Source organism: Leptonychotes weddellii, chromosome 11, assembly GCF_054177405.1.
Source record: "Leptonychotes weddellii isolate Sample4059 chromosome 11, ASM5417740v2, whole genome shotgun sequence".
NCBI classification, from domain to species: domain Eukaryota; kingdom Metazoa; phylum Chordata; class Mammalia; order Carnivora; family Phocidae; genus Leptonychotes; species Leptonychotes weddellii.
Window position 1 is genome coordinate 55,272,271 of NC_138379.1, and position 25,650 is coordinate 55,297,920.

At 38.9% G+C, this 25,650-nt stretch overlaps 1 protein-coding gene across 1 annotated transcript in view; it reads right to left on the reverse strand.

The window, feature by feature from the left end:
* Positions 1 to 25,650, reverse strand: part of DLG2 (discs large MAGUK scaffold protein 2) — a 719,122-nt gene that overhangs the window by 8,112 nt on the left and 685,360 nt on the right. Inside the window, exons 17-22 of the mRNA XM_081798954.1 lie at positions 21,566 to 21,665; positions 17,444 to 17,485; positions 10,017 to 10,067; positions 8,937 to 9,038; positions 6,189 to 6,361; positions 3,775 to 3,884 (exon numbers count right to left, since the gene is read on the reverse strand). Of these exons, the coding sequence (XP_081655080.1) occupies positions 3,775 to 3,884; positions 6,189 to 6,361; positions 8,937 to 9,038; positions 10,017 to 10,067; positions 17,444 to 17,485; positions 21,566 to 21,665 (578 nt within the window). The remainder of the gene's footprint in view (positions 1 to 3,774; positions 3,885 to 6,188; positions 6,362 to 8,936; positions 9,039 to 10,016; positions 10,068 to 17,443; positions 17,486 to 21,565; positions 21,666 to 25,650) is intronic.

Sequence of the window (25,650 nt, forward strand, 5' to 3'; positions counted from 1 at the left end):
AAATTGAGCAGGAAGGAAATGGAAAATAACCCAACCTACTGATTCCTAACCAGGGGCAGCTTTATCTTCGCAGGTCCTCTAGGTGGTAAAATTTTTTGCCTACCAAACAAACTGTACTTCTTAAATAAAAATTATATTATCTTCCTGTTTTTTTAAATCAAAGACATTTTATTAATCAAAGACTGACAATGCTTGCCTCTGATGATCATATGAATAGAAGCGTGGCTGCACTGGGCTGATAAAAGTCTAGCCAAGGGCAGAGGTATTTTGGTTGGCCCACTGGGATGCATCACAGGGGCAAGTAGAATATTGAAAGCATTGCTACCTTTGCATGTCCCCGAGGAAGCCAGAGACTGGGGTCTGGTTTTAGGCATGTCACTGTGTAGAGCATGTCACTGTGGCCTGAAGTAATAAAGAGACTTGAGAAGGTAAAAGAGTAAATCTGATGTCAGAACTCAAAGTTTTGGGGTTCTTTTAAAGCCAACTTTTAGTCAAACAGATTTTCCATTACACCAAGACTTTCCCAAGGGGCTTATTTGGAAAAAAAAAAAATTAAAAACTGAAGTCAGACATTAACATGATTCCGGACATGATTTGATGGCTGCAATAGAAAAAAAAAAATAGGAATTTCCTGAACTCTTGATGTTGAGATAAATTCATCTTGTCCTGAGGGATGCTATCTACGATTCTCCTCCCAAATAGCACTAGTCCTAGAAGCTGTGAGTGGATGTCACCCTTGGGTTCAGAAGATGCTGGGCTAAACCCAGGGATATTTTTCATAGAAAGACAGGGTTTTGCTCCAGATGTCAAGAAATCATGTGGCTCTGGATCTTCTTTTACTTCCCTGGCTCATGCTAGCCTGTGTTCTCTGAATTCCCTTTGCACTTACTGTAGCCATCACTGAATTTCCATTTTTATCCTCTAACATATCTATTATATCCTTTGTCTCCTTGTCTAATCTGTGAGTTCACTGAGGGCAGAGACCAGGGTTTGTACATCAGCATGTGTCATGGAGCCTGGCTCAAGACTTCTTTGTTAAATGAGTAAGTGAATGAATGAATGGAGGACTAGATAAACCAACATAATTATGATACAGCTGAAGACAGAAGAAAACATGGGCCACCGTGGGAGCAAGAAGGTAAAAGCAGATTGGGGTTGGCAAGGTAAAGAGACACAGGAAAGTTTCCCAATGCCATGGGGTGGGGGTGAGGAACAGGGGTCATGTGGTGGCACTCTATAAAAATAACACCCCTTTCCTCCACAGCCTTGATTTTATGCTCCTCTGAAGAGTCAGCTATGTATGTGCTAATAGGCTCTGTGGTTTGATGTGGATGATGCACTTGAGAAATACTGTGTGTGATGCTGTACCAATGTCCAAATGTGACAGCGGCCATGCTTTTGTTCCAGTTGACCTAGCATTCACTCCTCCCCAGGGAGTGGGCAGATCATGGCAGCTGTGGTCCTGAAGTAAAAGCCTTGGAAAAGAGGGAGCTGGAAAGTAAACATCCAGTTTAATAATAAGATCCCATTAGTCTGAATGTCACCATCACGGCACTCGAGACTCATGAATATGGCTGCAGCAAATTATGTCAGGTTCACGGTCCTCATTGTGGGATCCAGCCATCGGAATGTTTAATTTTCCTTGGTGATAAGTGGCTGTGACAGTGCCCCGAGGTAAAACTAGATAAGTCATCTCATAGTTGTGTAAGGAAGGAGAACTTCTCCTACGTAGCACCAGATGGGAATATCTCCCACTATCACACTGAAGCACATGGGCAACTGCTGTGTCTCCCTCAGGCCTCACTTCCCTGGGAAGCCATTTATCCCCCCACGTATTTATGATGTGAAAACTTATTCTTCTATTTCTGAAACAGGCCTTTAAGATGCTGTTCCCAGGAGGTGAGGGCCATTTTTCTGTTCTTCTTCTTCATGTTAGCATTGCTAATAATATTTATGAGGCTCTTTACAGATTATAAATCACTTTTACATAATGAAATTTATGGTTGCTTAATTTACTCTGTGCACTACCCAACACCGTATCCTAGATGAGGAGAGATTTCAAGCATGCTACCAGGGATAACACCATCAAGAACCAGTATTTTATCATCAACACACATTTTTTTCCACGTGCCAATTCTGGGCAAAGCTCTTGACGTTATAATTTAACACCTAAATTCTCAGGGCAGAAGGTACTGTCAGTGACCTCCTGATTTTATTTTTTCATTTTGGTAAGAACCTTTGTTCATCTTTCATGTATGTGAATGTATTCTGCTTTTAAGACACCTCTCTGGCAATTTCCCCAGAGACTGTGTATTTAACTTAATTCTCTTAGGTTGCAGTTCCAGCTACTGCAGCTTACTCTGTTTCTTCACTCCTAGAGAAGACATGGAACAGCTGGCTGATACCTTCTGCAAGTAATTGTTTCACCTCTGGGATTAAGTAATTTCCTTCTCTTTGGTTTTTCCATGTGCACTGTTCTCCAGTACTCTGTGGCTCACTTCTGAACCCTGTCAAGTGCTCTAAGATCTCGAGGGCCAAATGGAGGCACATTTGAGCAAAGCTCTTGCCAACAGACACAGCGGCATTATCTCTTGTGACCTCATGGAAAAGGTAGTTTATGTGTTTTGTGATGATAAAATAGTTTTATTCCTTTTACAGGGAAGTAACTTGAAATTTTTTACAGTTATAGTGGCTACTGTTTATTGAGTACTTATTATATGCTAAAGACCATATGGGGAGCTTCATATTCATGATCATGTTTAACCTTTATACCAGCTGTGAGGTATGTATTATTAATGTGCTTAGTGGAGAGGAGAGGAACTAAATCTTAAGGAGGTCAAGCAACTTGCCTGAGGTGACAAAACTGATCAGAGACAAAGGGAAAAACCAAATCTAGCCCGACCGATTTTCAAGTCGCTGCCTTTTGGCTACTACGGCAGCCTCATGTTTATATGGGAATTGTCTAGAAAGCAGTGCAATAATTTCTATCAAATTGCCACTGAAAATATGTTACTTTATGGTCTAGTTGTGAATATTTGCCCAATATGTTTAGTGATTTTGAAGGAAGCTATTTTGCCAGTCCTCTGAAAAATAAAAAGAACCACAAAAAAATCCGAGTTATACATTTTTGCCTTATTCATAAATATGCACTGGTATGGAGCTGTTGGTTTAAGTTATAGATATGTTACTGCCATGTCACTAAGAAAACTCCCTTTTAAGGATAGTGGTTACATACATGAGGTTTTCATTAAGGAACAGAAGAATTCTATGCTAGAACTAAATGAAATGTCAATAGAAAGAGTCTAAAATATTGTCTGCTCCCTCTATAAAAACCTACGCATTTAAAAAGATTTACTAATGGAACTGCTTTCAGAAGAAAGAGACAAGCAAAGACGATTGCTTCCTATCATTTGAAAACCAAACCAAACCAACCTACCTTCAAAACAACAAAACAAAAGAAATCACACACACACACATGCACACACATACAGACATGCGTGCGCGTGCGCGCACACACACACACACACACAAAACAACTTGTGAAATGAACTTAAAAATCAAGAAATATTAGTGAAGACACGTTAGGGAATTACTGACAATATGTCTCTAGTGGTTCAAAAACACTTTCATGTATTTTTTTTCCAAAAGGAAATGCTTTAAAAAATCAACAATGGCACTTCTGACTTCTAAGCACTTAGGACCAAGAGCTATCAGCAATTTGCTGTGTCACATGGAACAGGCGGCAGGTGACAGCCTCCTGTGCCCTCCACTTACATCAGAGGTTCCAGAGATTTGGGCTTAATGAAGATGGCAATGGGATAGAGCTGGGCAACTTGTAACCGCTTGATAGCATTTCCTGACACGTCAAGTATACAGTGTTTGCCCTGGTAGGAAGAGAAGAAAAATATGGAGTTAATCCAGAAAGAATGATCATAATCCAACCAAAACAAACAAACAAACAAAACAAAAAGTAAGTATGTTTTCAAAGAAGGTAAGGGATACTGAATTTCTAATGGTTGAAAAAGGATCACTGCAAAGCATAAATAAAAGTTGATATTCAGGGTCATCACTGATTGCTTTTGATAACTCATCTTTATTACTCCCTTACTAAGTGCCTGCCACTGCAATAGAGATTTTACATGTGTTACCTCAGCTTAATTTTCTTAAATATCTGATGTTTTGCAAAAGAAGACGTGTAGCCTTATGTAATATGATTGGGTCCACACTCATGAAGCTCATAAACCATCTCTGAAGATAACTGTCAACAAGAAATCTCCAAATCTACAAGATAGGTATTATCAGCCACATTTGATGGAAGATAAGACTAAGGCTTAGAAACAATAAGTAACTTGCTCAAAGTCTCAGTGCTAGAAGAACTCAAACTCAAGTCTTGAGCACTGACAGAAGTGTTGGTTGGAATAAGTAGCTACCTCACTGTCTCACCCTGACCAATGTTAAGTCTGGAGGAATGGTAATCATGTGAACTTGGAACAATTCCATAAATACTTGCTGAGTGCTTATATGTATCTTGCCCTGGATATGCTCAGTCCAGTATAGCTAAGGACAGACACAAAAGAGTTACCTTCAATATTACGTCTTTAAATTTCTTGTTTGTTACATGAAAACTCTATTACATATAGCACACCTCATTTAACTGGGCTTCCACTGCAGTGAGTGCTCAGAGCAAGGAGTTGCTTTATAAAGTATTTCGGGAAAAGTAGGATACATTTGGCAAACATCATATTCTAACTCCCGGAGAGAAATGGCCTCATTACCCTGAGGCCAGAAGAACTTTAGAAAAGAAGAGAAAAAGCATTTTGTACAGATAGGAACAGTGCTAAATCAATAACAGGGGATTACAAACTTTCTATAATACCGAATGAAAATGAAGAGACTGTAGTGAATACTTGGGCTCTTACAGGAGAAACATAATAAGATGGTTCAAACCCTATATCACTTAAGCAATAAATTCCAAGTTTGCTCTCTGTGAAATGCAACAGCTAAACAAAATGTTTAAATGCTGTTTGATTATTCACTGGCCAGAACATTTCAAGTTAACAAAGGTTATATTTACATGTTCTTTTTTTTTTTTTTAGAGACTTTATTTATTTATTTATTTGAGAGAGAGAATGAGAGAGAGAGAGAGAGAGCACATGAGAGGGGGGAGGGTCAGAGGGAGAAGCAGACTCCCCGCCGAGCAGGGAGCCCGATGCGGGACTCGATCCCAGGACTCTGGGATCATGACCTGAGCCGAAGGCAGTCGCTTAACCAACTGAGCCACCCAGGTGCCCCTATATTTACATGTTCAAAGAGAAGAATAGATGCAATCATCCAGGAAACTGATTAGAAACACATGATATAGCTCAAAGAACCTAACTTTTGAGAGAAAGGAAGAGATGCACCTTACTGTATTCTCACATAGACATTAAAATTTCTTGTTTATTTTTTACCAGGACATCAAAAGGCTATGTTAAATCACAACAAATCAACCTAACAGATATTAATTATGTAACAAATGGGATTGGCTCCTAACTCTTTTCTTTTCTCCCATGAAATTGGTCCTCCGTGTTGACAGTAAATTAGGATCTCTCTATAGGCAGATCTTAGAGCCACACTCATGTGCCTTCCTATCCTGTTCTCTCTTGAACATTCTCTTCTTTTCCATGTCCTTGAAATTATCAATGGGAAGGAAATGGCAGTATTCACACCTCTTCTAAGTTGGAATTTCTGCCAGCTGTAGGCTAGGCCCTAGCCCTCTTCATCTATCTACCCCTTCACTATGAGTGTCCCAGGCTTTCAGGGAGATAAAATGTAACTCTTTCAAACAAAAAGAATTGAGGACCCTGATTTAAACAACCAAGAATAATAAAGCTTCCTTAATAAATTCAATGTTGTTTACTGCGGCCAAAGATAAGTGAGTCAAGGACAAAGTCAATCTCCATAAACTTCAAGCTGTTAATTGCCTTTAGGTTTATAACCCCCTCCTCCCCATGAGTCAGCCAGCATACCTTATTGAGATTAGAACAAAGATTAATGACCTTGCTCTAAAGTCATTCTCTGCTTAGAGGTCTTAAAACGAATATTTAATCAAAATTTACAACTGCAATCAGGAAAGAGCAATGACCAAAAATGCAGTTTGCCACCTGGAACCTTCTTTAGGGGAGGTATGAGATGATTGGGGAACATACCCTTTCTGCTACGAATCTCACAGACTGCACACTCGTTCCGTATAAGTTGTCATTGTACTGGCCAGCTTCTATAAACTTGTGCTCTTGGATATCTTTCTCCATTTGTTCTCTGGAAATGACAAAGTGATAGTCTCTGCCATCCACCTCATAGTCACGCTTTGGCCTCGTAGTATCTTTATAAAAGAAAAACAATAAAATTAAGGTAATTTATATTCATAAACAGCCTTTACACCTATTTTCTTCCCCACACCCTCAACATAGATATACAAAAATATGTAATATGGAGGACCATGACATAGTAACAGGTACCCGTTACCTGTTAGCCTCCCACTGTAAGCAACTACAAAACTAGACAAAGTGTATGGAACAGCCATTGTCGGGCATCAGATGACAGGCAGCCCAGGGCTGTGACCTTGAGACTGGAGAAAGGGGAACTCTACATTCACTCCACTTCCATTTCCAAGTGGAGGGTCTAGAGGTTATTTAGTGCTAGGAGACACTAGAGTTCAGTCAGAACTGAGTATTTGGTTGAGAAAATGGAAAGGCTACAATTTAACATTATTTAATTTAATTAATTTTTTTTTTTAGAGAGGGAGTCAGGGGCAGGGGCAGGTTCCATGCCCAGCAAGGAGCCCAATGTGGGGCTGGAACTCACAACTCTGAGATGATGACCTGAGCCAAAATTCAGGAGTCAGACACTTAACTGACTGAGTGGAAATGCTACAATTTAGAAGGTTTCTCCAAATTTATTCTAGACCCACCTTCACAAAGTGTAAAACCAAGTCAGAACTGAAGAAACTGATTTGCCAGTAAATTATTATCAGCCAGAACAAAAACATAATATTCTATACAGAAAGGTAACCAAATCCAGACTCTCAATAACATAGTGTCACAATGTCCAGTACACAATAAAAGATTATGGGACAAACAAATAAGCAAGAAAATATGTCAGGAGGAAAAAAAAGGACAAACAGTAAAAATATATTCAGGGATTTGAAAGATGTGAAATGAGATCATCACAGTTTAGGTGGGACTAAAAGTCATCAATTCTAACCATGGTTAGAGGTGACTGAAGTTCTTAGAAGAGAAGGGAAAACAATCCTATCAATATAAATAAAAGATGTTAAAATATTTCCAATCTTTGACTCAGATATTTTCTTCCTAGGAATCTATCTTAAAAAATTATCAAAGCTTCAGATAAAGTTTTATCTTAAAGATATTCATTATATTAATTTATAAATTACAAATAATAATTATCACATAATTATAACTATATTTTAATTATAATTTGTAAGAGTGAAAAGGAGAGACAACCCAAAATACCCATAAATGAGGAATGATTATGATGTAATAATCATTTAAAATATTTACATAAAATTTTAAATAATGTTAAGCCAAAAAAATTGTATATATCCAATATGTACCCAGTCAGAGGAGAAATAGGTGAAACTCTATGAAAATATTAACAATGATGTTATCTCTGGATACTCTGAAAGTCTGTATATTTTTAATTTTCTCGCTTAAATTTCTTTTTAGCATTTCCCAGGTTTTGTGCAATGAGCATATATTGAATATCATAAAATAGTGCTATTAATTAAAACAAAAGAAAGCATGCAAGGTGGAGGGGAAAGTGGGAGTGGTCATTAAGGACTGTCTGGGTTTTTTTCTTTCCAAAGTGGAGGGACGCACTGGAGGCTGCTATGCATGGAGTAGGGTTTGACTTGATCATTTCTGTCTGGAGTCTTTCTCAAGATAGGCTCTTTGGCAGGATCTCTTCCCAGAGTTCTTGCTGGGAATAGTTTCATGAGATAAAGCAATCACTCTAGCTCCCCTCTGTCTCCGTACTTGCACACACTCGACTGCTACTCTTAGGTATTCTGGGTGACATCTGCAGTGCTGAAATATAAGAGACACTTCAAAGCATAAAGCTTCAAAAATGTACAGTGAGAAAGAAATATTTGTTGGGATAGATTTAAGAGTTCAATTATCTAATAAATTGAAATTCCCTCTGTGTGTGTGTGTGGGGGGGATCTGTATAAACACACACACACTCACACAGAAGCATTTATGTGATGCTGTGGGAGTAGGGGTGAATGGGTAGGTGTGGTGTGCATGGGACACAGAGCAGATAGACTCTGATGGGACTATACTCAGTGGGACCAGGAGACCCAATGATCCTCCGTCAGGACAAGAAAGCAGATTAAAATCTGGGATGGCCTAGAGGGTAGATGAAAGTTTTACAAGTCTTCTTGTCTTCACCCCTCATATCCTGGCACTGTTATCACCCATGGAGAAGGCTGTTTTGTTTTGGGATTGACACGTGGCCCTAAGTCATCCTGAGATGATTTTAATACATGGCTTTGTCTCTGATCTCTCTTATTCTATGGGAAAAGATGCTTCAGTGGCATTTCAATCCATTTATAAGAACATACTGATGCCTATCAATAATTCTATGCTATTTTAAAGGCTATGGGACTTACAGGATGATAGGATTCACCCTGCCTTCTGGGGGATCACAGTCAGTTTGGAGGACGTATTATACTCACTAAATAGAGAATACACAGCAGCACAGATGAGAAGTGTTAAGCAGAGAAAATTAAGATGCTTTCAGATTAAAAAAAAGATGTTCAGATAACAGGAAACGGATAGTATCCAAATCACTGAAGACACCACTGAGGAACAGAATTACACTTTATCATCTCAAAGGAGGGGAGCCTTTCTTCCAGCAAAAAGAGAAATGATACTTACGAGGCACACAGGAGCCAAATTTGTCAGGGAATTCAGATATCAAGTCGTCATTGATCCGATCCTTCATGGGGCCCAGGATAATCACTGGCCGGGTATAGTTTACTGCAGAGAAGGAAGGGGAGATGCAAATGAGGGGAAAGACGTGAACAGGACTGCACAACTGCTCTGCATAGGTGAGTCTTAAGGCGAAATTACCAAACAGAACTGCTAAGGCATTACTTCATTGGCTAAGTTGCCCACAAAGCCTGGCAGGAGATATTGGTGTTTTAACACTAGGTATGTTGGCTGTGCCTACTTTCTGGAATTTTCCAATAGGGAAAAGCAACTGCAGTGTCTGTCAATGAAAAGAAATGTTTGGAGGGGTTTTGCTTACTCTTCGGTTATGCCTACACAATGTCAAAACAACTAACGAATTTAGTCAATTGAGTGGGAGAAAAAAGATTCCAAAGCAGCTGTCTGGCCATTGTTTAGATAATGACTTTAAGAAGTAATTGTTAGTATAATGACACCTTATGTTTTTTATAATTTCTATTCCTCAGCTCAAAATGCTCTCTATCTCTGCTGGGGTTTTCCCAATTCCTTTGTAACATGAGGGTAGAAGGAACTCTAAAGTCCATTTGGTACAACTCCTCCTCTGATGCTTGAATCGTTCTGCAATATCCTTGTCAATAGCCATTAGCCTCTGTATAAATGCCTCCTAGAAAAAGAAATGGAGCAGCCCAGAGGATGGCCTGTATCTTAGGGCGGATCTGATAGAAAGCCTTTCTCAATACTCAGCTGACATCAGTCTCCCAGGAGATTTTATCCATTTGTCCTGTAGGTGGGGCTCTGTAGTGATTCAACCGTGCTCCTTCCACTCAGGACCACTCATCTGGAGGGCCGCCTCATCCTCCTGGGAGCCGCCCCTGCCTGTGCTTAGCAGGGAAGTTGTTTGTGCCAAAGAGAGAGCAGGGTCTGGTCTGGGGACAGTGGAGAATTAAGCAGAGTTTATCCTCCTTAGTCCTTCACTCTTCGGCTCCTCTGATGGTGTCACCAGATATGGCCTGGAAATCAGGAACCAGAGCATGCTGGGAAACTTACTTTCCTGCCTTGTGACAGGCTCATAAGAAAGAATGAAGTCTTCTTGCCCTCCTGAGAAGAGAAGAAAAGAAAATTACAGTGAACTAACAACCAGTCATATCCCACAGATCCCAGCTACAAGCCCTGCTCTGAAACACAGGAAGCGGACACAGTTCAGGGTTCATTTTCCTTGCTCTTTCCTTGAATCTTTCCAAAATCCCTCCATCCTCGTAAAACTCCAGCACTAGGATGGTATCAGGTTCTCGATGGTTATAACTTAAGTCATGACGAGAGACCAGCTACCTGCAATTCATCAGGGCAGTGACCTATGAGACTGACTTCTGTCTGACACTGGGAAGTGGAGCCCCTGTTACTTACACTTAAAATGAAACCATTCAGTTCAAGGAGAGGGCCCATCCAATAGTTTGCTGCCGCATCAGTCAGAATTTCTGGACCTTTTATTTCATCTTCTGTTTTATTTCCCAAAGAAGCACATTGTCCAAAAGCAAGCGTCTGCTGGGTTCATTTATGTTACAAAAACTTCATCAGCAGATACCACAGGACACTTGAGATTTTATTCTACTGTTAATTCATCAGGAAAATGCTGGGTCAGTTCAAGAAGATAAAAAATTTGAGGAGGATCCTAAATCACTGATCAGAATTGCTACTAAATCTAGCCTTCCAACTTTGGAAAGAGAACTGAGGAAGACAATGTAGCAAAAGTGTCAGCCCCTCCAATGACATTTACTACAAGCCTTCTGGTTCACAGGGGGCCTCAAGTCAAGTTAATGAACTGGGCATGAGATTAGCCCGATTCAGCTGTGACCCCAGAGGATCTACTCTTTTCTTTGCATCAGGCCCAGGCCTGACTGTGTTTTGGTAGGGAAATAGTTTAGGGATATTGGAAAGGACTTTCTGTATGCTGTTCTATAGAGGACTGTTATGGGAGGTAGTATTTCCTGAAACTAAAGGGCAACACAACTGTTGCTTTATCTGCTCATCCCCCTTGAAACACATTCCATCTGCCAATGTGCTCCTCCTTTAGCAGACAGCACCAGGAAAGGCGAGTTAATTTCATAAAAGGAGTTAATAGTACAGAGAGTTTTGATAATGACAACTAATTTGGGGAAATTAGGCAATATATGGATAAAGCTGTGAAGTACAGATGTCTTCCCTGGACCCAGGTAGCTGGGATGTGGTAGGGTGAGAGTGTCTTACTTTTTTCAAGTGTGAGAAATGGCCCCAGGCCAAGTCACATCTCTCCTCACCCTTATGCAGGCTTACTCTGAGAATGGCACAGCTAGGCTAGGCTACTTCCTCATGGCATGGAGAACGAGCCTTGATGTTCCTTCTCAGTGACATCTACTCATGGCTGCTCCAAGAATGTTCAGGGACTTTTCTACATCTGGGGTTTGGTATGTGAGGAGTCAGATTCACAATTGTTTTTTTTTCAATTTGGGAAAATATGATTCCCTTTTAATAAACTAAACAGCTGAAATTTGCAGAGTCTAGGCCAAAAAATAATGAAGGTGATTGAGTGCTAAGATCCACAGTTATCTAAAGCCTGAGATAGGTAGAGGTCATAGGAACTCAGAAGGTAAGCGTAAAAATGGCTGGGGACAAAGTATAGCTTTAGGGCTAGAAACATGGCCGACTAGTACTGTAGTGTTTGTAACTTCACAGGGAAATCTTTATGGACTGACTAATATGTGAGAGGAGAATCCTGAGCACAGGATAACAAAGCTTTTAAACATCAGGAGATACTTATGCCTTTCTACTAGACTGGGGATTCCATAAAGGCGAGGACTGGCTTTCATTTACCATGGCGTCCCCAGTGCTCAACATAGAGAAAAATGTCAATGAATTTGCTTTCTGATTTTAGTGGTAGGAAATGGGATGAGTAATGAGGCCAAAGATAGGTTTTCCTTTGTGTTTCTGTCTGTATGCTTTCACTTTGGGAAGTGTGGTTTTCTCTAAATAAATATAACACGTCATGTTCCCATAGGAATCTTTTTCCAATGTCCTTACAAATCATTCTGATGGGATATTCTAAAGGCAAACCTTAAATAAGATATTCGGTGACAGTAGGTTTCATTTGTGATTCAGAAAACTAGGACAAAGCAACATAGCTTTGGTTAACTTTGTTGGAGAGTTCTGTAGTTCTTTTGTTCATCCGTTGCTTTTGGGTTTACTTTCTAACTTACAAAGGGCACTGGTTCTTGTTCAGAGCAGGAAGATTGGCAGATCGCAGTGGGAGCATCCTTATGTCAATGCCCTCCCACTTCTAAAGACCCTGTGACAGTCAGGTACTGCATTAGGAGTACCTGACCTGCAGGGGAGCTGTGGTGGATGGGATTATGTCATAGCTGTGATCTCAGCACCTTAAACCAATTTTTCCTTTCATGTTTGGGAATGAAAAGCTCTATGGGTAATGTGAAGGAGACTAAGAGGAGGAGGGGGAAAAAAGCCACAGCAATGAAGGAAAGATAATTCTGTACGGCCGTAAAGGGCTTTCACATCCATTGCTTTCTGTTTTTCACAGTTATTTCTGCTGAGGTAGGTGCTCTGATGACCCCACTTTATAGATGAAGGAGCTGAGGCTCAGAGGTGTTAATGGGGCTTGTTTTCTCAGTCAGGAAGTAGGGGAGTCAAGATTTAAAACCACATCTTTTTTGACTCCTCGTTGAAGAGTTGGCAAGAGACAGAGAATTTTCTGATGAGGCTGGGATGTAGGGGCAGACCTTACCAATGAACAAAGAACGGGTGGCAGAGAGTGGAGCTGAACCCAAGGCAGAGTCACTGGGTGGCCAGAAGGGGCTCCATCTGTAAACACCAACTGGTTTTATTTTTTTTTAAATGCTGCTGTGTCATCTCTATACAAGAGTCATCCTTAGTAGTTTTTCTATTTTTTGCTCAGGAGGTGTTGGCACTTAGAAATAACAGCTGACAAAAAGGTACAAACTATTACTTGGTCTTGTTTTGGCAAGTGCATGGCTGGAAGTGGGAGAGCAGCAGTGCTGGGTGCAGACAGCTGCAGCTGTGGGAGAGTTAGCAGAGGCCTCTGCCAACAGTCTCCACCAGACCCTTTGTGTCTGAACTGGAAGCAAGTCACAATAGGAGGGATTCAGAGGAAGACCCTCCTATGTCCAGATGATAGAGAAAAGCAACTTGGTGTTCTTTAGGAATTTTTGGAAACTAGAAAAGACAGAGGAGGGAAGGGAAGCCCAATGGCAGTACATTTAATGTCCTAAAGGTAGTGTTTAGTGCCTGCATTGGATCATTTTTAAGAAGAAATTAGGTTCTTAGGGGCACAGAATGTTAGCTCTAAGAAAGCGCTTGGAGCTCATGGGGTTCATAGACAGCGAGTATGTGGCACGTGGTGTCACTCCCCCATTCCACGCCCTTGGTGGGCACCAGAGATTGATCACTGCCCACATTACCACTGGGCCTCAACCTGGCCTCGGTACTTTTCAGTACAATTCTTCTGGCAGCTATTACCCATCAGTCAGAGCTGGGATCTTGGTTCAAATCTGCTTGCCGTCTGTGCTCTAACTCAAGCTACTCAATATACATAGGACAAGACTGAGGTTCAAAGACGATGAGTGATTTCTTCAAGGTCACATAGTGAATTAGCGTTTCAGTGTCTCCATAGGATGTTCAGAAGATTAAATCAGTTAATGTACATAGAACTCTTAAAACCAGGCTTAGCGCACATTTAATGCTATATAAAGGTTTCTGCTTGTATTGATAGGTGGTATGGAATAGTTGAAATGTACTGGATAAAACATGAGGAGGCTGGTATTACAAACTGTCTGGAAGAGTGACAACATAAGGAATTCAGAAGGAAAATATCTCGACTGGTCTTCCAGAGTGCCACCATATTGTGATCTCAGCACCTTAAACAAGCTTTAGCTTCCTCATCTGTAAAATTGAGTGTTAACATGAGACATATCTCACAGTTTTGTTGCAGAAATCAAATAAGAAAATGGATAATGAAAAATTACTTTATAAAGGCTAAAGAACTAGAGAAAATACAAGGGCCATACTTTAAGACAGTGGAGAAAGGAGAAGAATATGAGCATTACTTTGACAAATTCCAAAGGAAAAGTTTTGGGTCTCCTCTTATCAGCACTCAATTCCACTCAGATCGTTCCTTCAAGGTCCGTGTTTTGAAACTCTTACTTAACTGATGAACACCAATAGGTTAGAAAGATAATCATCAGTTCCCCAGTACCCATCATGATATAAAGAACTTTGTGAGCTTTGAGGAAGGCAGGTCTCAGCCGCAGAGGTCTGCAGTCTTCATTATACCTATATGGTCTATTACTGTGTCCTAATACAAGGACATCTGAAAGCTAAGATATAAAAACAACCACAAATACAAGCCTGTACTGTACAACTTTGTTGACAGAGAGAAATCTGGAATTAGTCCATAATTAGGATAGTTTTGAGGGGGTATTTTGCATAATTATACAATGTGCACTGTAATTAAATGCATTTTAGCTAGTGCTTGATATAGTTGGACTTTGAAAATTTCTATTTTATAATCTTGAGATGGTGCAGGAAAGGTCTGGGCTGTTTATTAGAAATTGAGGTTTGTGTAAGTGTGTGTGTGTATCTCAGGAAATGTATGAGGCTTTTAGTTAAGGTGGTCACAACACGTAATTCCAGGATGCAGTGTGAATTGTCCTTCTGGAGCTCTAAGACATAGAGGTCTGGGGCTTTGTTTCTAACCACTGACCATTTTTTAAAGTGCTGTGTCCCAGAGTGGCCATGGAATGGTTCTAAGAGTGAAAAATAACACCTGGACATCAGTGGGAAAGGGGCCTTTTAGTCTTTGTTTATACTGCTCTTCACAAAACATGAAAGTTTGTCATAATTACAGCAAAACCCAGAAGAATGCAGCCTGTGTTGATTTCAAAATGGCAATTTTCTGGAAACCACGTCTGTTCCAAGTCTCTGGGCCTTTTTTCATACCACTGCCCTGCCTGGAAAGTTTCTTCCTCAACCTATCTATAGCTGGCACGCACCTCATGTTTCCAAAGCTCAGCTCAAAGGTCGTTTCCTCTCTGAAATCATCTTGGAAGCCTCTACTATTCTTGAACCAGACTTCTACCTTAGAAACTGCTGCACGTTGTGCATTTTTGTTGGTGGTGTTGTTTATTGATATCTCTCCCCACTATGTGTGTGCTGAGTTCTAGAATTGGTTGAGATTCATACTGGGTCTCATGGTGCCTTTGAAGAGAGCATGATATATGGTGCATGCTGAATGAATAAAGAAATATTCCTCTATAATTCCTCGTATTTCCATCCTGGGGAAAGAAATATCATTTTTTCCCTCTAAGCTATGACAAAGGCTATTTTCACTTTCATTCATTTGTAAAGAAAGCAATCTGAGTGGCTGATTAGTAACCTCAGATGAGACCCCAACCAAGGCTGATTACTAGACTCCACATTTGCTCTCGTTATATCATGGAGTCCAGTTCCAATTTTCCTCTCTCTCATAGATAATTCAAGCTGCTGGCAAGTGTTTCTTTTACTCACTCAGTAAGTATTTGTGTGCATCTACTATTTGATAATGAAGAATTATTGATGCCATCTTAGAACATCACTACCAAAACCCCTGTAAGCTGCTGAAAGCCTTGGCCTAGTTTTTCTAACTTAATGATTCTGGGAAGAACATTCCTACCCATGAAAGACAAAAGAGGGGCCTCTAAAAAGGATTTCCAAAGGAAAAGGTGGTTCTTGTATATATTTTCCATAAAAAGAATTGAAAGAACACGGTATGATGTTTCCCCTTTCTATACTTGTGTCTGCAGGATAGAAGCACAACACTTAAGCCTGAATATCAAAGAAACTAGGGCCATTGGTCCCATGAAACCCAACAAACAAGTTCTATTTTTCCTTATACTAAGTTGAGGGTACCTCACGTGTCAGGAAGGCAATCTTTGGTCACTTCTTCTTGGCCTAGTGTCTGTTTTAAAATTAAAGGAAGGGAAGGGGGAGGCAAGTGTTTCGCCAAGTTGGGATAATCATAAAATTATGAGTGGGAAGAATGCAAAAATGTGAAGGATCATGTTGAGAACAAAAACCCTTTGATTCCTGTCACCAAGAAGACTTGTCATTCTGTTGAGGAAGAAAATTAGGTGGTTTTCATATTATTTGATTGATCGAGGGAACCTCATCACATTTCTTTTTGTTCCCATTTCATTCTGCACTATGTTTCATCTTCCTCCTCTGGCCCCTACCTCCATCTGCCGCCTTTCCTCTTTTGTGCTTTTTTCTATTTGCTACCAATCTGATTCTATGGAGCCTTTCTCAAAATCCACATTGAATTTGTCATATTCCAAGAATACCAGTTGGCACTCCACCACAAAAAAGGCATGGTGTTATAAACTACCATGCTGTAATGGAAGAACAAAAACAGAAACTCTTTTAGTTTTTAATTAATATGCTACTCAAGGGGGATTAAAAACCCCCAACCAATTTCTGTCATGGTGGCTGTGGGTTAATCAATCGTATTGGGCCTGCACTTTTCTAATATCCTCAGGAATCACTTTTTGAGTAACCCATTTCACTAAGGAGGACAAAAAATATTATAGAAGTTGTAAGAATCCCCTTGATAATGTGTACCTATGGTAGTCACCAAAACCCAGGAAGTAGGTGGTAAGAAACCACAAGAATGCATCAAAGGGATGTGCTTGGTGTTTGGTGAATATTTTTATACACTAAGCAAATGGCTTGAGGTGACCAAAGATAAAGACCAGGAATAATTTTTAGTTACCTACCTTTTCAGAAAGTTAAGCTTTCTGATCCAAGATTTGTTCACTTTAAAAAAAAAGTGAGTTCCTTCACCATTAGAGGATGAAACTTTTTCATCACTTCCCAACCATCAGAAATATAAAGTCAGATATATCATAGTATCTGCTTTCGAGTATTAATCAAGGAGAGAAGAGATAAAAAAAGTTCACACTCCATTTAAAAGGAACACTGTAATTTTGCAAGATTTCTCTTGGAGAGGAAGCTGGCAACAGAAAGAAAGAGGCAAAATGAGAAGGAAAATAAAACCATGATGACTTTTCAACCACCCTGCAGGGAGTTTTAATTATTTTAGGGGGCCGAATGTCCAAGTCCGCCAGGCTGACCTTTCCCCCCACCTTCTCTGGGAGAACTGCACCATCAGGCCACAGCCAACTGAGGTTGGAACTGTTTCGGGTTATCAGCAAGCCCGCTACTGCTTGCACACATCACAGAGGATCCCACAGACGGTCCTAGTGTCTTTTGTATCCTTCCACATCACGCGACGATTTCACGTCAAGCCATTTGCTTTGGATGAGGATGATAAAGGGCAGCAATTGAAACACAACAGGAGCGAAAATCGGAAATGACCAAGACAGGCAATGGAGCAATTGCAAAGAAAAGAACCACAAACCAAAGCAGTAACTTACGGTAGCTACTTTCACTATCGCTGGCATTAGAAGAGACATGTTCTGCAAGAACAGCACAGCAAATTAAAGAAATACCAAGCACTGGAGAGCAGCCAGAACGTGAAGGAATAACACTCATGCAAGGCTACTACAAGTGTAAGCGGGAGGCACGGGGAAAGGCTGCAGAAGAGGTGGCATTAAGAAAACTCAGATAAGATACAAAAGATGAAAACTTTATCTCCACGTTATAGGAAGCTACTATTTGATTGCTGGGTCTTCTTTTTAGCAAACAGGAAAGTACCTTTAAAACATATAGAATGTCAATCTAAGCACTTTTCTTTTTACGCATACTTTACCCTGTTCTCATGGGCCTGATTTTCCAGTTTCGTGTGACTCAGCTGGATGTTTCCTGACTCTTAAGTTCAGAAGCTTCTGGTGTGTAGGCACCGTTTGCTTACAAGCTTTTTGTTTCTCTGTGTTAGCCTTTAGGCATTTTGCAGGAATATTGCATTTCAGATTGCCAGGTGGTCCCTGGGACCCCATGAAATTTATTTCTATGTAAATACTTCTTAAATGAATTCTCAGGATGAAAAGGGACTGTTGAGAATTTTTGCTGCTTCAGTGAGTGAGGAGAAAATTTTAGAGGAAGAAATGAGTCGCTGAAAAATGGTTTATGAATCAGTTCAATATTTTCTTGATTTTATTTTAAGATTCTTGCTTAGATAGCTATTAGGTTCTGGAGGAATGAAACAGGCAGGGGATAAATGGTCTGATACCAAGCACAGGTCCTGGCATGAAGTATGCTTTTAATTCATATTGAATAACTTGCTTGTATGGTGATATTTCAAATTTTTTTCATAAAAAATACAGTTTAGCTAACATAACAGGGATGTGTATGCCAGAATTAGAGCTTTTATTTCCAAAAATCATTTCATTTGTACTCTGTATTAAGTTATAGAAGATAAATTCATTAACTTATCAAGTCCTTTGTATATCAGGTTAATTAAATGAAGAACATATGACTGATTTCTGAAGCTCATTACCAATAACTGGGCTTTTAAAAAGTGGCAACTTGTTCATATTTAGAAAATGGAAAAGAATATAGAACATTATTTTCTCTCTCATAGTAAAAAGTACTTTAAAATGTATTTCATATTATAGATTCTCACCAATTGGATGGATTAGTCTTTTTTTTAAAGCTTTATTGAGGTATAATTGACAAATAAATTATAATACTTTTAAAGTGAACAATGTGACGATGGGATACAATATATGTCGTGGAAGGATTCTCACAATTGAGTTAATGCATCCTGGAAGGATTAGTTTTAGAGAATGAAACTAAGGAAAAGCAAAACATGGGCTAAAATCATAGGAGTCATTTCTCTTTGTGTTGCTAATTTAGGCACACATTTTACAAGTGCAGAGGGTACTAGGGAAAGAAGTGTGAATGACCCAGGGCAAATTTGTTTTCTGTTGTTGAAAAAAAGTCAAGGGACACACCCAACAAAGTTGTATCTTCATATACACGATTATCTTAAGTACCTTGAATTGGAGATGACAGGGTTTTTTGGGTCTTTTTGTTGTACTTTTTTTTTTACTTTTAAAATAACTGAGAATGAAACTATGCTCTCTATGTGGTGTTTTACTTAACCAATCTCTCTTAGTATCAAGATATCGTATCACAGAATTTTCCCATTTTGTAGGTAAAGAGAAATTGAAAATATGTTCCAGCTAAAGTCCAAACGATGGTTAATGATAGCGTTAATTGGCAAATAACTTTACCTACTGAAATCTGTTCAATTTTTAAAAAAGCGAAACGAACATTTGCACATTCTGGATTTAAAAGGTCATCACTCATATTTTTGACATTCTAATAGCAACTACTTTTCAGTGATATTCATTTATTCACAATATATTAAAATGCTTCTCCTCCGCACCCCGCCCCCATTGAAAATCTAGAACCTGGTGGTACTTGATGCTATCCAGATAATGTTGAGATCAGTATTTGAACTTCAGCCACTAATTCAAGAAAAATTTCATGACATATGCCATAGAGAGACTCAAAGATAAAGTTTTCATCTTTAAAAAGATCAGTAGTTACTCTTGATCAAATTTTGTTTTCTATATCTATTTCTAAAAAAAAAAAGTCCAAATTAACAATCTGAGGGATGAAGCATATCATTACACAGGGTTAAGAAACAGCTCTTGAAAGCAAAGTCCAGCTCAGTGCTATTTTGTTTTATACAAATGAAATGAACAGCTTCTAAAAATATTGCCCATAGCTGTTAAATTAAAATAAAATAAACAAAAAAAATGAGCATGTCATACAGTTGCAAAAGACACAAAACTGTTCTTATTTCATTGGTGCCTACACAATGGAGTTAGTGTTAAAGAAAGAAAAATCATAGTATAGTATATTAACACAGGATTATTAATTTTTATTGCTTAGTGCAACGAGACACAGACTAAAGGCATTAATAACTAGAAAAGTTAAAGGTTTAATATACTTTATTTTGCAGTCTATACTATAAAATGAAGACCTGATTATGTAATGCCGCTAATAAATGACTGATAGAAAAACATATTAATACATATCTAAAATTTTATCATACAAACGTTTCAAGCAGGATCACTGCAAGTCAGAAAAAAAAATCAATCATAGTTAATAACAAAGAATTATCCATGGAAGATCAAATAGCTTAATGTTTATTTTTTGAGAAGGCATGTTCCCTTTGACAATAAAATAGCTCCTTTACTACTAGCAAAGTACGACCCAATTATGGAAGTTGGCAAGGTCATTAAATATTTCTGGCTACCAAGGCAGAAGAAAGGACGTAAAGTACATTTCTACTCTCTTGTTCTAGAACATTTAGCTCACCCTTTCTTTCAACATGGCTTCTTGCTCTCTGGGAGGTGTTAGGCGACAGAGCAAGGGATGCCGTGGTTGGCATCGTGACCATGTTGGCCACATCACATGGTCAGAAAGGGCAGGTGTGAACTGCAACAGAAGTTACAGTGCCTGACACACTTGGCTTTTAAATGCTGACATGCAGAACAAAACGGTTGAAATTACTCTGTAGGAGCATTCACAGCTAGGTAACATAAAACTCGTATCTTGTGCATGCTAGGAGTGAAAGGCCCTCAAGAAAAGGAACAAAAGCCAAACTCAAAAGGAAAGGAAAAGAAAAGAAAAGTTACAGTGACCATTCCTGGGAACTTACTCAGAGTCTTTGTTCCATAACCGTCGTCACCTAATCCGGGGATGTCCTGCATGGAAGTCCCCAGAGAGAGCAATGAGAGAGGAAGAACAGCCACGGAAGAGGAAGGAAGAAGTCAGTGGAGTTGAAATGGATACTACCATGACAGACCGTGTTGCCTAAGCAATCTGGATCCCACTCTTTCTTCTTTTGAAACAACTTTCACCCCAAACTCCCTGGGCTGAGACTCAAAGATTTGTAAAGCAACTCAAAAGATAGTGAGTTTAAAAAAAAAAAAATCAAAAGACTGTTACAGAAAAAGAGGAAGATTCACCAAATGCCATTTGTGCCCACTGTTAATGTTGCCACAGAAATGTACCACTCAGAGCAATGCTCCACTCCCAAGTTTCAAGACAAATTCTTAGATTCAGTATCCACCAAAAATACAAGCTCACTGCTCAGTTAAATGCTAGTTAAATGCTCAGTTAAATGCTATTTAACATTTGCTGGGAGGGAAGGTGTAAACACAGGGCTAGTAATTAATACAGAGAATTTAATCGCTCCCAATGAGCTAGAATTCAAAAACATACACATGGCAATGGAATCCAATATTTCTGTTCAGAAAAGAATTTGTCTCAAGCCCTCAAGAGCTGTATGACAGAAAGGCAAACCAGCCCCAGCCCTGGTCACAGAAAAATGCTGGCTGGAAGCAAAGTCCCAGCTTCCTGAAGTCCCTCTCCAATTCATTCTGCAAAGAAGAGCCACATCGAGGGAAGGATCCAGACTGCAGCCAAACACTGGTCACAGTAGTAAGCCCTGACCTGCCTGCCTACCGTGTTTGTTTGCCTAGGCGTGTGGCGTGGGGGAGCCTACGTCATGCGTGTTGCCCGTGAAGAATTTTTTTCTCTTGTGCTGCATGTGACATTCTCTTCGAGAATCTACTTACGTTCAGGATCACTGGTTTCCTGCTCACTCTGCTCCTTGTTCTTGTAGAATGGGAATTTTCGTGAAAAGATGAAGCTCTTTTTACGCTTGTCATTGAATGACTGTGAAGGAGAAAAGGCATGGGGCAAAAACAGGGGACGTCTAATTGTTGTCACACTCATGCTGACAAAACAACTAGTTTGTAAAAGCAGAGAGAGCTGTAGTGACGCAAGTGGATAGTCTAAAGAGGTGCCAGAGCCTCTCCGAAGGCAGATTTTATTTTCAAGGAGTGTAAATTCTGAATGATGACACCTTGGAAAAAATGCCTCCTAATGAAAAGACTGGTTGCAGGTAACTGATGATGGAGGAAAAGAGTCTTAAATTAGAAGCAGAAGACCTAGAGCTTCTGTCCTGGCTCTACAACTTGCTAGTCCATCACCTTAGACAGGTAACTGAATATCTCTGAACCTCAGTATGTTCTTCATCTGCATAATGGAGGATAATGATAGCAGCTCTTAGGATGTGAGACTCAGGTGAGGCAGGATAAACAACGTGCTATACAAATGTCATCTTTATCATCATCATTATCATCAGGTAGAGAAGACTTTCTTAGAGATACTAGATACCTCAGTGCCTGGATGTCATTTTTTTGTAAGTTGAATATAAGTTACTTCCACTTGGGTTTAATTTAAAACACACAGAGAAGTGTGTAGATTTATGATATATGATACTTATAGTAGCACATAGATATACAATGATTATTCATTCAAAAGAGATTTTAAAGACACGTGAGCCCCACACCCTCATCTTGGGAACAGGGGACCAGAGGCCCAGAGAGGTTGAGTCTCTTGCTAATATCATGGGGCTAGTTGGTGACAGCTAGGACACTGTCAACCCAAATCTGGTATTAAAAGACAGTAACTTGATATTCACTCGAGCAAGGGAGAAATAATGGTTACTCGTCTATATTCTGACATGATAAAAAATACTGTAAGAAGGACTGTCCTTAAAAATGTAAACCACTTCGTTAGGTTAAATGAGACCGAATTAAAAGTAATACAGATACACATAATATAAGACATATATTAGAACTTATTCATATGCTTGCCTAGAAGACTCCTTAAGGAAATTTCATTTATTCCCCCTGTTGCTGTTATGTAAATGCTTTGTGGGGTTCTTCTTTGGGAAATGAATTCACAGTCATTTTATAAGCTATAGGCTCTGCAAGTCTTAGTAATTTCATATTCACCTATCATTTAAAAAATATGTTTCACCAGCTTGATCACCATACCTATTTGACTGGCTCTGACAGTCACTCTCCAAAGAACAAGATTTGTTACCACACAGGTATTAAAATGAATGTGCCAAAGACTCTGAAGGTAATTTGACAAGGGGTATTCAAAATAGTTCTAGCAATGGCAGCTGGTAGGAATACACGTAGGGCCAGCAGGGTGACTATTTGGAAGGAAAAGCACTTGTTTGGATGTATATATCTTATCCATTGGTGGGATTCAGTGACGTGCTCTTATGGGTTTGAAGCTTGACTGAATAGTGTAAATAACTTAGTTTCTTCGTATACTCATGTGCTCCTATATCAGATATCCATTTTGGTAGTCTTGTTTATTTAGGAAACATTAAAATGCTAAAATGTTGGTGCTGTCATTCAGTAATTTATTACTTTTTTGGGTGCTAGGAACTTCACCAAAATCAGTCAAGCTTAATTTTTATGTCTCATTAAGAAGGCTTTAAGAAAAACAATTAAGTCAAATATTTGATAATTTTTGAAATTAGGCAACATATTTTATACGTAATACGTCAAGTATTAGATATACATTCTCAGGGTAAAAAGAAGTATTATTTCAGAATTTATGACTCTGCTGACAGCACTTATGCTCAATATAGTTTTGTCAGAACCTGTCATTGAGGATTTGTGTCCAGAGACAAGGCTGGGAACGGCCCCCCAAATTTTCCCAGCTAAAAAATGGTAAGTCCTTAAAGGAACATTAAGTAGTCTTGCATCACTCCAGTTTCATGCCACTTTTACTTTTCAAGCATATTTAAACTTCAGTAACTGAAAATAAAAGAAAAAATCATGTAAGAATTAATGACATGTGTATTGCAAGATATGTTAGACATTTAACTTCAACATCATGGATGACTTTTCATGCAAAAAAAAAAAAATCCACAAATTCTCATGCAAATACAAAACAATGCCCAAAGGAGGAAAGCCTGGGGTTAAAATGTAGACACAGATGGACAGTGTAGAGGCGTTTGAGGGCCAAAATGGGGCCACATGCAAACCACATCATTTAACTTGTCTCATGGGACCAAAGGAAAATGAATATGTGTTATCTGATTAATTCTTTTTTCATTTCAAAGCAAGGACTGTAATGTGTTAACATTTCCCAAGTATGAAAATGTTGTGTATCATGAGTCATCTGATTGGGATATAATAATATTTAGCATCACATCTTTAAAAGAACAGAAAATACATAATAACTGCTCAAAAATAAAATTATCTAATGTATTAGTCTTATTACCCAAAGTCATTTTGTACTGGAATGAAAGAGAATGTAATAGAGTCATTGGTGGTTAAACGGCTTTACACTGATGGACACAAAACCAAATCACAACTTCCGTTCACACTCACAGACTTAAAAGTCACACATTTAGGGTCTTAGCAAAACATTTCCAATGTAAGAGGTTATAGGTGGTTTATAATGCTCTAACACTAGTCTTTACTTTCTATTAGACATGTATAATACCATTATGTAAGCTTTCTGTTGCTGGTAATTTTTTTTAATTTAAAAAAGGAAAATCTGTTACATGAGTGTTAGGTGAGAATAATAAATTAGCACTTTTACTATTTATAGAACACATGGCTCTCAAGCAACTGAAGGCTGGTTTTCAGCTCTGTTAATCATACTTATCAATGCTATTTTTTCTCTACACTGCTGTATCTTAGATCTCGATCTAATGCTCTCATGGCAGGAAACTTCTTTGAATAGAGGCTTTGAAAATACCAATCACATGTGGCAAGTGGCAAGTTGGCATATCTAAGAGTTCCATTTTAGAATTTGACCTGATCATTGAGTTCTTATGAACAAAAGTGATACAACAACCATTTATTGAGCGCTTATTATGTGCCAGGCTTGGTTCTAAAAGCTCTACATGTGCTAATCTCCACACTAACTTCAGGAGGTTGGTATCATCATTATTCCCGTTACAGATGAGGAAACTGAAGTTTACAAATCTTCTGTTACTTGTCCAGAGTCACATAGTTGATGAGAGGTAAAGTCAGGATTTGAATGTGCAATTACTGGTTGCAGATATTGCTGCTCTTATGAGCAAGAAAAGTTTCTGCAATCCAAGCCTGTTTCAAATTTATATTTAAAATTATTAGCATTTGACTTTCATGATACTATAATCTGTCATCATTTGAACAGCTTCACTATTTGGCAGTTATTTAAGCCATCAGAAGTTATTGTATTCAACAATATTTTTGTGGGTTATCCTGCTACAATTTTTTTGATACACATTCATGTTTTTGAGGGCTCGATTCTATTCTTATTCTTATGATAATGTAAAAAAAATAAAAAGAATTTCAGTGGGACAAGCTATGAATGGCAATTAAGAGGTGACTGTTCACGTCACGACAGGCAAAAACCTATAGAGACGAAGTAGATTAGTGGTTGGTTAGGGTTGGGGATAGGGCATACAGAGAGTGGGAAGTGACAGCTGATGAGTATGGTGTTAGTTTTAGGGGAGATGAAATGTTCTAAAATTAGATTGTGGTGATGGTTGCATAACCCTATGAATATACTAAAAAACACTGAATTGTACACTTTAAGTGAGTGAATTGTATACTATGTGAATTATATCTCAATAAAGTCATAAAAAAAAAAAGGAACCTCTCCCCAACCCCTATACCATAGGATGGGAGGAAACAAACACAGCATGTTTTAAGTTTTATTTGGAGCAAATACTTTTTATCTTGAATCGAATGAGTTGAAAACACCCTCCCCAACCCTTGCAATCAATCAGATACATATGCCTTGTTTATCTGATTCCGCTGTTCCTCTGTTAAATGAATACCTTTCATGTTGT